This window comes from Emiliania huxleyi, assembly GCF_000372725.1.
Source record: "Emiliania huxleyi CCMP1516 chromosome Unknown EMIHUscaffold_207, whole genome shotgun sequence".
NCBI lineage: Eukaryota > Haptophyta > Isochrysidales > Noelaerhabdaceae > Emiliania > Emiliania huxleyi.
The window spans coordinates 71,515-89,525 of NW_005200535.1; the positions used below are offsets into that span (position 1 = coordinate 71,515).

At 66.6% G+C, this 18,011-nt stretch overlaps 1 protein-coding gene across 1 annotated transcript; it reads left to right on the forward strand.

Moving 5' to 3' along the window:
* Window positions 1–10,272: 10,272 nt before the first annotated feature.
* Window positions 10,273–17,702, forward strand: EMIHUDRAFT_114109 (hypothetical protein; the record flags this gene model as incomplete). The annotated part of the gene is made up of 17 exons (XM_005781087.1): window positions 10,273–10,414; window positions 10,559–10,782; window positions 10,873–10,909; window positions 11,208–11,345; window positions 11,406–11,587; window positions 11,912–12,003; window positions 12,079–12,382; window positions 12,535–12,621; window positions 12,659–12,898; window positions 13,683–13,889; window positions 13,991–14,275; window positions 14,369–14,482; window positions 14,692–14,805; window positions 14,957–15,296; window positions 16,172–16,601; window positions 17,286–17,434; window positions 17,509–17,702. The coding sequence occupies 17 exons, from the start codon at window positions 10,273–10,275 to the stop codon at window positions 17,700–17,702; spliced, it is 3,279 nt and encodes a 1,092-aa protein (XP_005781144.1).
* Between the last annotated feature and the right edge of the window lie 309 nt (window positions 17,703–18,011).

The window sequence follows — 18,011 nt, forward strand, 5'->3', positions numbered from 1 at the left end:
GGCCACCTGGGTCGGTCCGAGGGTGTTCCAGGAATGATCAGAATGGCGAGGGCCAGAACGTGTTACATGTACTAGTCAGAACGGACCCCAGATGCCGTTCCTGCCAACTCAGCTGCCCCGGCTAGTTCACGGGTTTCGCGGGAGTGACCCCATGCGTCAAACCCGAGACCTAGCGCGGGTGGGTTGGAGGGGGCTCGCCCCGTTCCTCCCCATCGGGCCGCATGTGCGGCCACGCCTCGCAGATTCGTTTCTCGCGCCTGGGTCAGGCGCGCGGGGCATCCCCCGGGCCGCTCGACCAGCGATCCGAAGAGTGGCCGCTATGTGAAGGAAAGAGCGGGGCCCTCAGGGTACGCCTCGTCCGGCCCCCTCCGAGGGGGGAAGGGAATTGCGGGGTCCCCACGGGCGCCTCTCTTCGGCCCTCCCGAGGGGGGGAGGGGAGCAAGGGGGTGGGGGGGTCGGGGCGGTGGGGAGGGGTCTCGGTTTCGTGGGTCTAATACTTGCCTTTCGGGGAGGGGCCTCGGTTACGGCTAGCGCAGTGGCGCCCGCCCTACGTCTTCCCCTCCTCTCCCCAGAGGCAGCGAGTAGGCAGCTAGTGGAGGACTCGAGCGCCTAAATGTCAGTCAGTGCGGGAATGGCGATGGGAGTGGTCGGTCGGGTGGGAAGGAGGGCGGGCGGGTGGGCAGGGCGGGCGGGCGGGCGGGGTGGGGGAATATCCAGCGTTGGCAGCAGCGCCAGCAGTCGCAGCAGCCAGCAGCAGCAGCAGCAGCAGCCGCAGCAGCAGCGGCGGTGGCCTCGCCGCCTGCGGTGTCTAATCTTTCAGTCTATCTAGGCGGCCGCGAGGTTAATATACCAATAATGGTGTCAAAACACCGGGGGGTGGTTGGCGCGCAGGCACCTGAGGAGTCGCCGTCGAGCGCCTGTGCGCCTCGGCTTCGACCCCTCCACGACACAAGACGCTCCACTACCCGGGTAGGCACAAGACGCTCCACTAGTCTATCCGGGTAGGCACCCCCCCTGACACGAGGTGCTCCACTAGGCACTCCCTCTCTCTCTCTACCATGTTCGTCACTGATTTGGTTTGCCCCGTTCCTCGAGTACTCCCCCGACCTCTTCCTCGACTTGGTCCTCCTCGGTCGCTTTCCCTCGGGAGGGGCACTGCTGCTCGCCTCGCCGCCTTCCGCCATCACGGTCGGCGCCTCGTCGTCGAACGCCTCCCCTCTCTCGCGCCGCCCAAGGACCATCTCGCTTCCTGGGGCACTGCTGCTCGCCTCGCCTCCTGACGCCATCGCGGCTGGCGCCTCGTCGTCGAGCGCCTCCCCTCGTGCCGCCGGGCTGATCGTGTTGGACCCTGCCTCCGCCTCGTCGAAGTCGTCGCAAATGCTCATCTCGTCCTCGTCGTCGCCGACTGGGTCGCATCTTGGGCCTCCGCCAGCTGTTGGTAGGTCCACCTCCCCCTCGAGCTGCCTCTCCATTTCCAAGTCGTCGCTGGTCGGCGCCGCCTCTTCCTCCGCTCGTTGCGCCTGCTCTACTGCGTCCCTCCGTCGCCATCTTCGCCTCGGCTCCCGCTCCTGTTCCCTGCCACCCGCCCCTCCCTCCTCCTCGCCCCCTCCGCTCTCTCCCCGCTCCTGCTCCTCGCTGGCTTCCGCCTCCTCCTCTCCGCGCAGCCTCCTTTCTATCGTCTGGCCTGCCATTCCGAGCGCATTCTTCCTCGCCGCCTCCTCTGCGGCGTGACCGTGAAGTACGTCCGATGTCGCATCGCCAGCATCCAAGATCTGTCTCTGCCTGTCGCTCACCACTCGCCCGTATCCCAGCGTAAGGGCGAATTCTCCAAAGGGCCCTATCCTCGTCGCAAGCTCCAGCGGGTGTCGGTACGGTCGTCGTCCTCGTAGCCCATGGGACGGCTTAGGGTCTCCCTCGTCCTTTGTCTGGTCTCCGCTAGCCTCTGCCTCGTCGCCGACTGTGTCTTGGAAGGCGTCGTCTTCCCCCTCGCACTCACAGGCTTCGCTGTCGTCCGCGTTGCCCTCCAGCTGCTCGTTGGGCGGGTCGTCGCTCGCGCCTCGGGCCGCTGCTCCGTCACTTCCCCCCTCTGCGCTCGCGCCTTCCGAGGACGGCCCCGCTCCTCTCGCCGCCTCCGTACTCCGCTTCTGTGCCAGGGCCGTGACCTGCCGTATGATGGACTCCGCGTGGCATCGGCTCGGGCGGCAGACACAGCCAAGGCGAACGTCGAACCCTTTCCTCAGCAAGTCGGCCAGTCGCGCTAGCTCGTTCCACCTCTCGCCGGGTTTGGTGTTCGGTCGGCCGCCAGAAAACACGCCTCCGTGGCTCGGGTTACACCAATCCTCGCTACCCAACGCGGCCAAAGGATATCCACCTCGAGAACCTCGAGAACACACACACACACACACTCAGAGCTTGAATTCTTCTGAAAAACGGCGTTTTGGCCGCGGGGTACATCTCGCGGGGTACATCTTGGACTGGATGCTGAAGATTGCCTCGCTTCTGCTCGTCGCTCTGTCGACGTCTGCCCTGCCGGTGCGTCGCTCCGCCCAGCCGTACTTACTCACATGCAGGCTTGAACTTACACGCACCACACGAGTGCGCAGGCAGAAACCGTCGACGACATCAACCCAGCCGCTCGCGGCCTCGCCTTTGCGCCCAAGCCACATCCTCCCGTGCCCGACGTGGTAGACGACCCCGCCTGGCTGATCGCCACCTCTGGCTTCTGCTCGAACCTCAACGTCGTGATCAAGGAGCGCGACGTCGAGGCGAGCGAGACGGAGGGCGACACGGCGGCGCACTTCATGGCCGACATCGAGTTCAACTACTACCCGCAGACTGCGGTCAAGTTCACCGATTTCCCTCACCACCTCGCGAAGACCATCGAGGGCGACGCTGCAGAGGCTGACGCGCTGGTCTCGAGCGCATGGGACCACAAGAACATCGCGCTGCTCGAGCCGACGTCCACGTGCAGCGCCGACGAGCAGGCCGACCAGGCGTGGGGCATCTCCGTCTTCAAGGTGGAGGAGCACCGCCCCTGCACCGACGGCGAGACCGCGTGGGAGGGGCATCCCTGCGTCCACTACTCCGGCTACGTCTCGGCGGCTACGTCCAACTTTGTCAACGTGAATGAGGGGCGATTCGTCTGCCAGCTGTTCGTCGACTCAAGCCTTTGGTCAGTCAGTCAGTCAGTCAGTCAGTTGGGGTAAATTATCCACAAAATTCTTTTTCCCGCTGTGAGAGAGGCTTCTTAAGAATTCTTTTTCGCGCCAGTTCGCACCTGTGTCGAGCCTGTCTGCTGTGAGAGAGAGTTCTCCTGTTTAAATTCTTTTTCCCGTCATCTCCTATCTATTCGCTCGATCTATCCGCTCGATCTATCCGCTCGATCTATCCGCTCGATTCTACACAGCAGCATCAGCAACGCTTGTAGCGCTGCCGCTGCATAATGGCGACGGTGCCGAACAGCTGCCGGTCCAGGACAAGCGAGCAGACAGGTGCATGTAGCGAGCGAGCGACTGTCATCGGCACAGCCACGCAGGCGGAGAGCGTGGCCGACGCGCTGTCGGCGGTGAAAGAGTACCGCGAGAACAACACTGTCGTCGATAGGGAGGAACGAGTCCTCTTCGCACAGCTCGAGGGCGACGAATCGGGAGTGGCAGCGCCGTCGGCGGCACCCCAACGCCAGAGGTCCTGGCGGTTCTCCTCCACGCCCAGCCGCTACTCGCGACTGGACGAGGAGGCCGGTGCAGCGGATGCAGTGGATGACGACGCCTGCGACGCCTGTTCGGCCGGTGGCCGTTGGGAGTGGGCCTGGGGCAGCCTGCAGATATTCGCGCTGCACGAGGTTCAGGTCATGAGCATGATGCTGCCTCTGGTGGCCATCGTGAATGCCGATGCCGAGGCGGCGTCTCGTGACAGAGACACTCGCAACGTCGATGTGACTGCGGTGGTCAAGACGATGGACTCGTTCGACGGTCCTCACGACGGCCTCGGCGACCCATCCGCAACGGGCAGCCACCTGCGTGTCATGTTCTACCGCATCCTGCCCGTCTACCTGGCCGCGCGAACCAGCTCACTCGCGTTTGAGGCCGTGGCGAGGGTGGTGCTGCTGATTCGGGCTCATTCCGACGCCGCCTCGCTCGCGTGCAAGGCGTCTTTCGGCTGGCCGTCCACCGCGATCCTCTTCTCACTCTTTCTCGCGTCGGTCCCCATCTGGTTCCTCTATTTCGACCAGTACTCCGCTGCAGAGACGCCTCCCGACGCCACCACAGAGCCGACCACCAGAGGAGCGGTCTGCGCGTTCGGCTGTCCTTTCGGGGGTCTGATGCAGTGGCTGTGGCGGCCGACGCGCCGCGACACTGACCCGGCGGCCAGCGTGTGGGCCGGGTTGGGCCAGCTGCCCCGATTCTGGCCGATCGTCCTCTGGCTGCTGTGTGCCGCCGCCTCTCGCATCTCGCTCGAGGTGCCGCTCCCCGGCGTGCACTCGGCCTCGCACTGCCCAGCCCGCGTTGTGTCGCCCTGTTGCACGCGGAGACGTGTGCCGGGAGTGGGCCTTGCGTGCCCGGGTGGACCTTGCCTCTCGTCGCCGTAGGTGCTCGTCGAGCAGTACGTGGACGCGCTGACCGAGAACCGTTTCGCGACGCGCGCCGAAGAGACGCACCAGGCGCAGCTCGTCCTCCGGAACATCGTCGCGGCGGCGCGCGACGCCGAGCGCTCGAAGCGGCAAGCGAAGCAGGCGGTGGCGGCCAGTCGCGTGCAAGAGTGGTGGAGGACCAAGGCCGGTGCGCGCCGGCCTCGGGCGCGGCCAGCCAGCCGCGAGGGCGACGGCGACGGCGGGTGCGAGGGCCTCGCAGCGGACGACAGGTACCTCGCCCGGTGGGGCAGCTTCTTGGGCCGGCTGAACTCCCTCAAGGGGGCGCTCGTGTTCGGGGCGGGCCTCGACGACGCGGCGCGCGCGGACGTCTTGCTTCTCCTCCGCCTCGCCCCGCCTCGCGCCTCACCTCGCGCCCCGCTTATCCTCCGCCTCGCCCCGCCTCGCGCCTCACCTCGCGCCTCGCGCGCAAGATCCGCCCGATCAAAGCCCCCCCCGTCCCCCCCCACCACCACCTCAAACCTCAGGCGAGCGTGGAGGAGGCACGCAGGCGGGCGAGGCGCGTCTTCCTCTCGCTCTGCCAGCAGCAGCACTTGCTCGTCGACGACTCGCCCCCCCCTCTCGGCCGCCTCGGCTCGCTCGCGGAAGCACCCGGCCGTGGGCCGTGCCTCCCGCTCGCGGCTACTGCGGTGGGCGAGCGCTTGGGCGCAGACCTCGACGAGCGGCCGCGTCTCCTCCTGGGTCTCGGCGGGCGAGGCGCGGCGCTCTGCCTCCCATCCCCTCGCCCGCAGACGTGAAGTGAACCGCGGGCTCGCGAGCCTTTTCGAGACCGACATTTCGGGACCGCGTAGGCGCAGCTCTTCCAGCCGACAGAAGAGTCGCTAAACGAGGACATCTTCGTGTCCGCCATCGAGCGCCTCTACAAGGACTCTCGGCTCCTCGCCGCCTCGGTCGCCTCATCGTCGCGCATCAACAGGCTGCTGTACACGTCTCTCTGGTGGCTGTGGGCGCTCGCCGTCGCCATCGCCTTCAGCGTGCTGTGGTCGGGGGAGCGGATCGCGCTCTGGCTGATCCCGTCCGTCTCCGTACTCGGCGGGGTGGTGGTCATCTTCGGTCGCGCGCCCACCGACATCCTCTCGGGCGCCGTCTACGCCATGTTCACCCGGCCTTTTGACATCGGAGACCGCAGCCCGGCTGCGACCCGGTGCTGTACCCGCTGCTGGTCCGCGAAATCGACGGCCTCCGGACGCACTTCATCACCGCGAGCTGCGAGCTGCTGCTCGGGTCGAGAACCACGCGCTCCCTGGCGTTTCTGGCGAGCGTCCAGACGTCGCAGAGCATCCGGCAGGCGCGCAGCGACCCAAATTTTTGCTCACCGCACGGCCGTGCGAGCCGTCGGTCGGTGGTGATGGTCGGCGTCGGCGCGCGCCGACCGACGCGGCTCCGCACGTTGAGCGTGGTCAATCTCAGCCGTTCGCCCGCCACGTGCTTGCGAGTGCCAGTGCAGGTGCCGGTGTCGACGCCAGCGTCGCAGATGACAGGACTGGTCGACGCAGTCCAGCAGTATTGCGCCGAGGCCGTCGTCGACTGGCTGCCGGGCGGCGTCGAGGCACTTATCTCGCTCTCGCGTGCTCTCTCCCTCTCTCTCCCTCTCTCTCTCGCCCTCTCGTTCTCTCTCGCGCGCGCTTCCCCCCCCCCCTCCCCCCGCCCACGATCCGTGATTTGCTGCGACACTCGGGACATAGGCTCAGTTCGCCAGCACCGACTTTGCGCAGGGGCACATGAACCTGAACCTCTGGGTCACTTGCCGCCACCCGCCGGCCGACGTCAATGCGGTGTATGGCGCTCGCTCCGCCCTGCTACTGTTCGCGCGCGCCCGCCACGTTCCCCCCCCCCGCTCTCTCTCTCTCTCTCTCTCTCTCTCTCTCTCTCTCTCTCTCTCTCTCTCTCTCTCTCTCTCTCTCTCTTTCTCTCTCTCTCTCTCTCTCTCTCTCTCTCTCTCTCTCTCTCTTGACCTCTTGACCTCTTGACCACTTGACCTCTTGACCTCACAGCTGTGAGCAGGTTTGTGCATGCCTACATGGAGTCGTCTGGCATCGAGTATATCAAGCCCCTCGCGCCGATACAATGGAGGGACGGCGGAGCCTCCGGGCAGCCGCCGCCAGCATCGCGCGTCCCCTCGCAGCTGCCTCGGAGCAGCGAGCGAGGCAATCGCGTGGACGGAACGACAGACGCGACCCTTGGGGAGCAGGGCAGAGGCAGCATTTCTTTTAGTTGGTGGGGCCGCAACCTCTGATCGCGGGCATTCCGGTGACTCGCGGGGCCGACGACGAGGGCGCACCCGTGCCGCTCGACTGAGCCGATAGATAGATGGCGGGGCGAAGACACAGTCTGGCTAGCGACTGGACACTGAGCCGCGCGCGACACTCAGAGGGCAATAGAGGCGCGGTGGGGCCCGCACAGTGCGGCGTGCGCGTGGCGCAAGTTGCGCGCGCCGTATCCCCTCTGCTGTACATCTCGGCGCGCTCAGAGAGATGCGTGCATAAGGGGAGCTGATGAATGGTTGTAACCTGGTTTGTGGACCTCCCGCAACTCTCCTGACAGTCCTGACAGAGTCCTGACAGACCCCTGACAGAGTCCTGACGGAGTCCTGACAGAGTCCTGACGGCCTATTTTGGAGGTTTTCAACTTTGAGGTATTGTAACTATGTGAGGGTTAAATGAATGAATCAGTTCTTTGGGACAGTGTAATCCATTTAATTATTACCTCCAACTCAAAAAAAGTCTGGTGTCAAACGGACAACGGGGTCCCGTATGGTGGCCTGTAAGGGTAAGGTGCGGGAGGTCCACAAATACCAGGTTTTGTGGGGCAGCCCCGGGGCACATCTCGCGTTTCGTGCAGGTTTCGTGTGTACCCGAACTCCTGCAAACAAGTGATTTTGGCACCAGAAAATCACAGAAAATTCACAAGCGTTCGCGGAGGCCGGAGCCGAGCCACGCGTCACGCAGCAGCCCTGAGTGTGCGGTGGCGGCGTGCCGTCCTCCCATCCCTCCCTTGCGGGCCGTTGGGGGGCTGTGTGCTTTCTCTCTTTGTTCTAGGCGTGTGAGCGAGGGCTCTCGCGGGGAGTGAGTAGACTTTCACTCGCACGGCCCGGCCACGTTCGCCGCCTCATAGCCCGGGCAGTAGCAGTACTGCTCCTGGGTCAAGACGTGCTGCTCGCAAGGGATGTAAGTGCCGCCGGTAGTGAACAAGCCGCTGCTGGCGTCGAACATGCCCATGATGAGTGCAGCCTCAACGTCCGCATCGAGGGTGAGATCACATGCGGGGTCGTAGGCAGTCTTCACGTACGTGGCACAATCGGCCAGGGCGGCTCCGCGGCCGCCGCCGCCGGGTGCCACACAGGTCGCATCGTTCCCTGGGCCGGCGACCCCCCCACGCATCACGGTAGTGTCTTCCGAGAGGGTGGGGAAGTAGTGGAGCACTGGGACGAACGAACCCGTGTCCGAGGACATCAATCCGATCGCCGTGAGAGACGAGTCGGTCTGGGCAATGTCAATGACCGTCGTCCTTGGGCCATCGCTAACTTCCCCGAAAAAGCCTTCAAGGCAAACAGACGGTTCTATCGACGCAAAAGCGTCGACGCGGCTCACCGTCCCAAGAAGGCCGAGGAATGCGATGGCAACTCGCTTGAGCCACGACGTGCGGCCCTTACCCTCGAAGAGCAACATTGCACCTGCATGGAGGAGAGGTCGTCGTGGGCTGTGCGCGCCGGGGCTGGCGTCTGTCTGCAACGTGGGCGCAGCCCGCTCAGAGAGCTTCGGTGTAGGAGGTGGAGGGGTGCAGTGGCGTCTCTGTGCAAGAGCGCTGCTCTTTCGGGCTGGCGCTGGAGGCGAGCGGGCGCGCTGGCGGGCGCACCGTCTGACGCGGCGGTGTTCTTCGCGCGCGCGACTTTTGGGCGAGTTTCGTGATTTGGGCGTTCGTTGCAACTCGGCACACAGCAAACGACCGCAATTGCTTCGTAATTGTCTTGGCACTTAGCCCATGGGCAAAGGAATTGAACAAAAGAATTTTACAACAAAAGAAAGAAGAGGATTCCGAGACGGCGCATCTTGCCAGCTTGGGCTCAACAAGGTTTGCCTCTCGCACCCTGTCTGTTTTCCTTTCCTTTTTTCTCTTTTGAGAGCGCCTTCGTTGTTAATAATACAAGCCCGATGGTCCTGCGAGCGGTCCTTCGTCGCAGTCGCACACGCGCACACGCCACACCGCACCGCGCGCCCGCCCACTGCCCCGCCCAGGCGGGAAAGAGATGAGGAGATGGGACAGCAAAGGAGGAGGCCGAAACAAACACGTATGGGAGGGTTCAGTTGTGCGCCACGCTGCCCGGCGTTTCTCACTTTCCGGGACAGCCCCGCCCTTTCGAGGCAGGAAAGTGACGGCTACCCCCCCCCCCCCCACACACACAACATACATGTACATGCACACACACACACATACACAGACACACAGCCCCTTCCCCTTCCCTCTCAAGACCGCAAGGGCGAGGACACGCGTAGGCCGCACCACTAGCGAAGCCCACAGAGTGGGAGACTCCTATCACCGCCTCTGCCACCCTCGGCGTGAGCCTTGGCCGCCTCCCTCTGTCAGTGTGCCCGTGATAGTGAGAGACTGCCAGTGAGATGCCGGAGGAAGGTCGCTAGTCGAGAGAGATTGCCAGTGGAATAGGGAGTCCACCGTGCTGCGAACCTGTCGCTGTCCCTTTTGTCAGTAGCAGGAGAACTAGGAGAGCGCAACCAGTAGGAGGCCCGCGCCTGCCCCCGTGCCGCCGGGTGCAACTTTGTCCTATACGAGAGGGGAATCCCTGGGACCCTGTCGTGTGTGGGTGAACCCTGCCCAGCCCCCCTCCGTGTCGCGATGCGCTCCCCGCTCCCGTTCCCCTGTGTCCCTGATCGTCCTTACAAGATCCTGCTCGCGCAGGTGGGGACCCTGTCCTTCTCCCACCCCTTGTTTGGTGTGTCCGTTTTATTTATTTTATTTATGGGAGGAGGACAGGGTCCACACCTGCACGAACAGGATTTTGGAAGGACGATCAGGGGCACAGGTGGGGCTCTGCTGCTCGTCCTGACAAGGCTCAAGGGATGCCAGCGTAAAAGAAAGAAAGAAAACAGACAAGCCAAGGGAGGGATGGGAGGACGGCACGCCGCCACCACACAGGGATTTTAAGGAGAGGTGTGTGATGCGCTAGCCGTCGCCCACCCTAGGGAGTGAGAGAGAGAATTCTTGATACGAAACCACGACGACACACACCAGTCGACTCGCATCGGTTGCCTCCATGAATAGCTTCTCTCTCTCTCTCCTAGGGAGTGCCAGCGTGCTGTGAAAGCGTGTGTTCTGTCATGTTGGGTGCGCTTGTGCACACCCCGTTTACTTCCCTGCTGTATTCAATGAATCGGTCGAGCACATCGCTCCACGACGGATCATTACTCTTTAAGGGAGTGAGTGAGTGTGAGTGTGTGTGTGACACTCACACACTCACACACACACACTAGTGTTAGAATTCTTTATTCGCCCTCGCCGGCGTCGGTGCGCTCTCGAGAAGCCGCCGCCGAACGCCTCTCTCTTGACTCCGAGGCACGGCTTGAGCACGCCCGGCCCGCGGTGTGTTGCGCGCCGCTGCCTTCGAAGCCATGAGGTCTTCGCGCGAGCAGAAGCCCACGCTCCTGTGGTCGCCGCACGCGGCGGGACAGTTCGCCATCGGAACCTCCGACAAGCTCTCCATCTACGCCTTCCAGCACGGGCCTGCGGCCGGAGACGAGGTCGAGTTTGACGGTCCGCGGTCACGCAATCACTGCTCGCGCCTCCCACCCCCTTGCGACCACCCTCGCCGCACGCCCAGCCGCGCTCATCGCCCACAGCGCCCCTCGCTCCTGCACCGCCTCGCGCCAGCAGAAGTCGCCGCCCGCCTGTCCGCAGGCGCGCCTGCAGACGACAGCGTCGGCCTGGAGAGCCTCGCGCCGCGTCGGAGCGAGCAGAGCGTGCGCCCTGTCTCGTCTGTGAGCGACGTCTCGCAGCTCACCTGCGCCACTTGGAGCCCTCGGGCCGACCAGCCTCTCACGATCGCCATCGGCACCGCCACCGGCCGGATGGTTCTGCACGAGTGCACGCCGCGCAGCGCCGCGGCGGCGGAGGCGCCGCCGGTGCGCCCGCGTGTCGCCTCGGGCGGCAGCGCTCGAGACGGCGTCTCCGCTAGTCGGCCGTGACTCGCCGGCTAACTCGCTGCCGAATAGGTGCGCGGCGTGTGTGTGTCTTGCCTCGGCAGCAGCGGTGCGTGCTCAGCGACTCTGAGTCGGGGAGTGGCCGCAACGCTCTAGGTGCGCGAGTTTGTGCCTCGCCAGCAGCGCGTCTGCTTTTCTCTCGCCTGGAACCCCGCGTTTCCACAGCTCATCGCCGCCGGGCTCGATCGCGACCGGCGCGACTACGGCGTGCTCGTGTGGGACGTGTTCAGAGAGCAGCTGTGAACAGCGTCTCTTCACACCTGCAGCTGTGAACAGGCGTGCTCGTGTGGGACGTGTTCAGAGAGCAGCTGTGAACAGCGTCTCTTCACACCTGCAGCGGTGAACAGGCGTGCTCGTGTGGGACGTGGAGCGCGACGCAACCGCCTTTGAGCCGGCACTCAGCCGCACGCCGCAGGGAGGCGGAGGCGGCGGTGGCGGCGGAGGCGGCGGCGGAGGCGGAGGCGGCGGCGGCGGAGGCGCGGCCGGTGCGTGGCCGTGCGGCGGCGTCAGCATCACCGAGGAGTGATGGAGCTGTGAATTCATAGGCGGAGGCGCGGCCGGTGCGTGGCCGTGCGGCGGCGTCGGCGAGTCGTGCCGCTCGGGAAGCCCGCGGGCCAGCCGCGGCGGCGCGGCGGGCGGCGCGGCGGGCGGCGCGGCGGGCGGCGGCGTTAGCGGCGGCGGCGGCGGCTCCCACTCCATCGGGTACGACATATCGACCGCTTCCGCTGTGCGGACAGTCCCTTCGGCAATCTCGCGCAATCTCCCGCGGCCTGCCGCACCCTCTGCCGCAACCGCCCGCGACCTCCCCCAGCCTCCCGCAACAGGCGCACGCGTTTGCGCCGCTCGCCAACTCCGAGGCCGCTGTCGCCGCCTCGTGGCTGCCGCTCTCGCCGCATTCGCTGCTCGTCGGCACGTCCTTCCGCTGGCTCCGCCTCTTTGACGCGCGGGCGCGCGACGAGCAGCTCGCGTGCCACGCGCACCAAAAGGCGAGATCTGGGGAGATCCCCGCACCTCCCCGCACCTCCCCATATCTCCCCATATCTCCCCACAGGCCGTGTACGGCGTCGTGTTCGACAGCTTCGACCCGCACCGCCTTCTCACCTTCTCCGACGCGTCCGATACGCCCACCGGCCTCGTCAAGGGGTGGGACCTGCGCCGGCCGCGATCTCCCGCAATCTCCCGCAATCTCCCGCAATCTCCCGCACTCTCCCGCAACAGGTGGGACCTGCGCCGGCTTGCGCACGGCTCTCCACTCTTCACCCTCTCTGCCGCCGACGCGGCGAGCAGCGGGCGGGCGGGCGGGCGGGCGGCGCAGAGCCGAGGCCTCCTCCAGGTTGGCTGGTGCGCGACGCAGCGCGGGCTCGTCGGGACGATCTGCGAGGGCGCCGCCGGACTCTGCCTCTGGGACATCGACCAGATGCTTCTCACCAAGCGGCAGCAGCTGCAGCAGCAGCAGCAGCAGCAGCAGCCCGCGCCGCCGCCGCCGCCCGCCGCGTCGCAGCCGCCGCAGCCGCCGGCGGCGGTGGCGCGGGAGCAGGAGCTGGCGCACGCGCTCCCGCCAAAGGCACCGCCGCATCTCCCCGTATCTCCCCATACCTCCCGCCATATCTCCCCCTATCTCCCGCCAAAGGCACCGGCATTTCTCCGCATATCTCCCCATATCTCCCGCCAAAGGCGCCGCCGAAGGCACCGCCGGCGTCGCCCGCGCAGCCGGCGGCGGCGGTGCACGTCGCCGCCGCCGGGCCGCTGCCCCCCTCTGATGTGAGCAGCGACCCTTCACACCTCGAGCTGTGAATAGGTCCACCTCGACGCCGCCGGGCCGCTGCCCCCTCTGCTGCTGCCCGCGCAGCTCACCCCGAGCGCCGACACGTGGCAGCGCCCGTCCGCCGCCGAGCGCGCCGCCGCCGTCGCCGACTACAGCCTCCCCTCCGCCGCGACGCTCGCCCTCTCCGCCTCCGACGCGCCGCACTGCCTGCAGCTGTACGAGCCCGAGGCGCCCCTCGCCACGTTCGCCTTCCACCCGACCGAGCACGCGAGGGTAGATGCGATCTCCCCATATCTCCCCATATCTCCCCATATCTCCCCATATCTCCCCCATATCTCCACCCGACCGAGCACGCGAGGGTAGATGCGGAGATATGGGGAGATATGGGGAGATATGGGGAGATATCCACCCGACCCAGCACGCGAGGGTAGATGCTATCTCCCCATATCTCCCCATATCTCCCCATATCTCCCCATATCTCCCCCATATCTCCACCCGACCGAGCACGCGAGGATAGATGCGGAGATATGGGGAGATATGGGGAGATATGGGGAGATATCCACCCGACCGAGCACGCGAGGGTAGATGCGGAGTGCGCGGTCTGTAACATTCTCGCACCCCACCCGGCGCGTCGAGAGGGCGCACGGACTCCGCTTGTGTTTGGCCGTCCTCCGCCGCACTCCCTTGTCGTCGCAGCCCCTCGTACTCACGCGGTGCTCTGGCTCTGCAGGCGATCGCCCTTCCCCCATATCTCCCCATATCTCCCCCATATCTCCCCCATATCTCCCCCATATCTCCCCCATATCTCCCCCCAGACGACCCGCCCTTCCCGCCCCGAGGTTGGCGTACTTAGCACGTAGGCACGCCAGGCTGCTGGTCCTCGTTCGCCGCGCCGCCCCCGACGGCCTGCTGCGAGAGGCGCGCCAGCTTGAGAGATGGGGAGAGATGGGGAGAGAGGGGGAGATGTGAGGGGCCTGCCAGCTGGAGTGTCCAACTTGAGTCAGTGTCAACGAACGAGTGCATTACTCAATATTCATGAATGGCCTGCTGCGAGCAGGTGCGCCTCTCCTCCCTCTCGCCGCTCTCGTGGTCGCCTCGCGGCTCGCTCCTCGTCGCCCTCCCCTCCGGCATGCTCGCCTTTGGCGCGACGCGTCGCCCGGCGGCACGCGGCGGCCGGCTGCGCGGGCTGCCGTTCGGGCGGGGCGGCGGGGGTGGCGGGGGCGGCGGGGGAGGCGGGGACGGCGGGGACTGTTTCGCCGCGGATGTGCTCGATGCGATGCGGTGGCGCGCTGAGGCGGGGCACGGCCTCGACGCAGAGCGGAGCTGTTAGCTGTTGATGAGTGGCGCGTCGCTCTCCATGCATAGGCGGGGTACGGCCTCGACGCGCAGAGCGCGCTGCGGCTCTTCGAGGAGCGAGGCGCCGCCGCGGCCGTCACTTCGCCGAGGGAGCGGCGAGAGCTCTACGAGGCGTGGCGGTTCGTCCACTCCGCGGCGTCGCAGGCGTCGGTGCCGGGCGCGCCGCCGCTGCTGTGCGGGTTCGCGCAGTTGCTCGCGGACAGCGCCCCCGCGGTGGCCGCCGAGTGCTCCTCCTCGCTGCTCCGTTTCGAGTCCTCCGCGCGCAACGCCATCCTGCGCTGCTGCGGCTGGCCGGTGATGCGCGACCCCGAGGCGCCGGAGGAGGCGCCCGCGCACATCTTGCTCCCTGGACAATGTCCGAGACGTTTCCCGGAGCCTTTCTTGCAGGCGCTGGAGGAGGCGCTCACCGCGTACGAGGCGGCGCTGCAGTTCGAGCGGGCGGCGCTCGTCGCCCTCTTCCACGCCGGCGCGTGCGAGTCGTACCGCGAGCTCGAGCGCGCCGTCAAGGCCCACGCACGCACGCACGCGCACACGCACAGAGAGACACACACGACACACACACACACCCCGCTCGCCCACGCGCACCGGGCCTTGCACTCTGAATGCCGTGGGGCTGCTGTCTGCGTCTAGACGTGGAGACGCGAGGGTCGCCCCCCCTTCCCCCTCTACCTTGTGTGTGTGGAGAACTGGACCTTGCCTTGCCTCTCAAGGCGCTGGAGCGGGGCGGCGCCCACCCGGGCTTGCCACCCCGCCGGGCCGTCGACCTGAGGATGATCGCGATGGCGCGCTCGCCGTCATGCCGCGCACCACCCCGCTCGTCGAAAGTCAATGACTCGCGATCTATTCCTAGGCGCGATATGGGGAGATGTGGGGAGATGTGGGGAGATGTGGGGAGATTCATTCCTTCGCCAAGACTTGCTGCGGTCTCTCCGGCCCACTCTCAACCCTCAATGCTCGCCTACCCTGAGTTACCAGGTGCTGGCGGGCTTCCAGACGCGATCCGTGCTCTGGTCCGCGACGGTGCAGTCGACCGCCCGCCGCGTCGCCTCGCCGCACTTGCGCCTGCTGCTCGCCACCCTCTGTCTCTGCACCGAGGCCGAGCAAGAGCCGCGCGAGACGCCCGCCGGCGGCCTCGACGGTCTCGGCGAGCTGCTCGACGCGCTGTTTGCGGACCCGCCCCTGGCTGGCGCCGCTCCAGCCGCTCCAGCCACCGCTGCCGCCACTGCCGCCGTCGCCACTGCCCTCTCCGCCCCTCTCCCCGTTTCTTCGCCCGCCGGCCTATCCGCCGAGGCCTCTCGTGGCGCTTCGAGCAGAGGTGCGGGCGCGGGAGCAAGCGGGGCGCGTGTCGAGGGCGGCGGCGAGGGTGGCGGCGGCGGCGGCGGCGGCGAGGGCGGCGGCGGCGGCGAGGCGGCGCTCTCACTAGCAGACTCGACCGCCTTTGCCTGCCGTTTTCTCTCCGACGAGAGGCGACGCGCCCTAGATGTGGAGACCCGTGAAAACGAGCTCCGACTCCAATTAGCACCCGAGAGGAGTCGCAGTGGTGTCAACGGTGGACACGAGTGGCGGCAGTAGTGGTGGAAAGGCGGCGCGCAATGGCGGCGGCAATGGTGACAGCAGGTGGCGGCAGGTGGCGGTTGCAAATGATGGCAGCTGTTAGCAGTGGGGTGTGGTGGTCGACTAGACACGGCAAGATTGCTTGTGCTGGACTCGCCAGAACCCTGATGCAATCGGCGATTCGCCGTAGGCTCGGCACGCTCTTCGCCTCGGCCGCCGCCCGCTCCGAGGCGCGTGGCGGGCTCGGCGGGCTCAAAACAAGAAAACGAGGCGGGCTCACGCCGCACGCGGGGGTTGTGAACAGGCACGCGGCTGGCTGGGCGGGCTCTGCTTCTGTGGGCTGGGCGAGCACGCGTTCCCGCTGCTCCAGTCGTACATCGACCGCAGCTCGGACGTGCAGACCGCCGCGGCGCTGCTGCTCTCCGCGCCGAAGGGCGTCCTCTCCCTCCCGCTGCCGCGCCACTGGCTCGACACGTACCGACGAATGCTCAACCGGTGGCAGCTCTACCACGCCCGCTGCCGGCTCGACATTGCCGCCGCGCGCGCGCGCAGCGCCGAGGGCGAGCCGACGCGCCCGCCGAGGGCCGGCCAAGCCACGTCCAGGGCGCTGTTCACGCGTGTCCGTCCCGTGAGCAGGCGAGCGGAGGGTCGGAGAGCCGGCGAGCCAGGTGTTCGCGCGTTGTGCGTTTTGCAACGCGTCGCTCCAGACGGGAGGCGGGCAGGCCGCCCGCGCCGCCCCGAAGCGCGGCGGCGGAATTGCACCGGGCCCGGCGGCGGCGCGGCTAGCGGCGCGCGCGTCTGCGTGCCCGGCCTGCAAGAAGGCGCTGCCGAGGTGCGCGCTCTGCCTCGGCCACCTCGGCTGCCCGAACCCCGCCGACCTGCCCGAGGCGGGCTCGGCCGCGCCACTGCCCGCGGCAGCGGAGGACGCGGATGGCACCGCGCCGAGCTCAGGTCTGGGCCGGTGGATGGTCTGGTGCCAGAGCTGCCGGCACGGCGGGCACGCGCTGCATGTGGAGCAGTGGTTCGCGCGCCACACCGTCTGCCCGGTTGCCGGGTGCGACTGCCAGTGCGCGCTGCTCGACGCGGGGATGCTAGGGAGGGCCGGAAGGCAGGCCGAGCCGGGCAAAGAGTAGAGTGTGGCCCGCTCAGCCTCGCGGGGGCTTCGGCGCGGCGAGGGGCGGATGCCATGTCCATGTACTCCATGCGGCCGTACATACGGGGTTTGGACCCTGAGTTGCAAAGGGGTTGTGCGCTGGGCCCTCCTGCTCGGCTCCAGCGAGTAGACAAGTCTTGTCATCAACAGAGAGTAGCTAGTTCCATTTCACTGAGTGGCACTTAATCTTGCACGGCCACATACGGCTCTACCGGCGCTGTGGCGGCTCGTGCCCCCGGCAGTAATGATGGTCATTAAAAAACCTATGTATTGGGGCTGCAGCAGACTGCTGCTGCGCATGGCATACAGGCGTTCGCCAGACAGCGCAGAGGCTAGGCGACCGGGGAAGGACTAGCTCAAGGGCAACACAGCGTCGCAGGCTCCCACGCCATCGGGCCCGCCGTTCTCCATGGCGCGCCGTTCTCCATGGCGGACGGGGCTGGTGCGCAAGCGCCGGCCACCGTCGTGCCGCCGGGGATGCGCAGCGGACCCTGGAATAGCTACGATCGCGCGCAACTGCAAGACGCGGTGATGGTCGCAAGGCTCGCAGGTGCGTCGCAGGTCAGGCTGATAAGGCCTGGCTACGCGACCATCGAGGTCGACGCACCTGAAGCACGAGAAGGCCGCGGGCGACCGCGAGTCTGTGCAGGCGGCGCGGGCCGCGGCTCGCAGGGCCAAAAAGGCCCGGCAGAAGAAGAACAAGGCGGAGAAGGCTGCGGCGGCGGCGGCTGCGAGCGAGGCCGAGCGTGCGGGCTACCCGTACGCGCAGCTGCGCGAGAACGCCATGTTCGTGATGGAGGGCCTGGAGGCTGCGGCGCAGGCGGCGCGCATCCCCTGCCCACCGGGTCCAAGATTCAGGTCGCCTACTCGCTCCCTCCCGAGGGGGGAAGCGGGTTCGGCGACATGGTGTACGCCACGGTCCCTATGGGCTCCGTGGCGACGAAGGTTGCCCGGGACTGGCTCGCTAGCGAGCTCTACGAGCCGTTCCGGCGAGGCAAAATTGATGCGGCCTAAGCGCGCGCGCCGCGGTGGCGGCGAAATATAGTATTATCTCAGAGGAATATAGTGTGAATGCCCGGGAACACCTTCTGCCCCCCCCTCCTGCGACCCCCCAGGCTAGATGGAGTAGTCACAGATAAGCCGGATGAAGATTCTGCCCCACACAGCCCCTTACCCCTTCACCCTCGCCTCGCTGCTTGGTGTTTCTGAACACGTAGACGACCACGCTGTGGGGATTGTGTGCGGGTTGTGTCTGGGAGGGAGGGAGTGGGGTGCAGGTTGCTCACCCACGGCACCGGGCCGGTGCTTGCACTTTGAATGCCG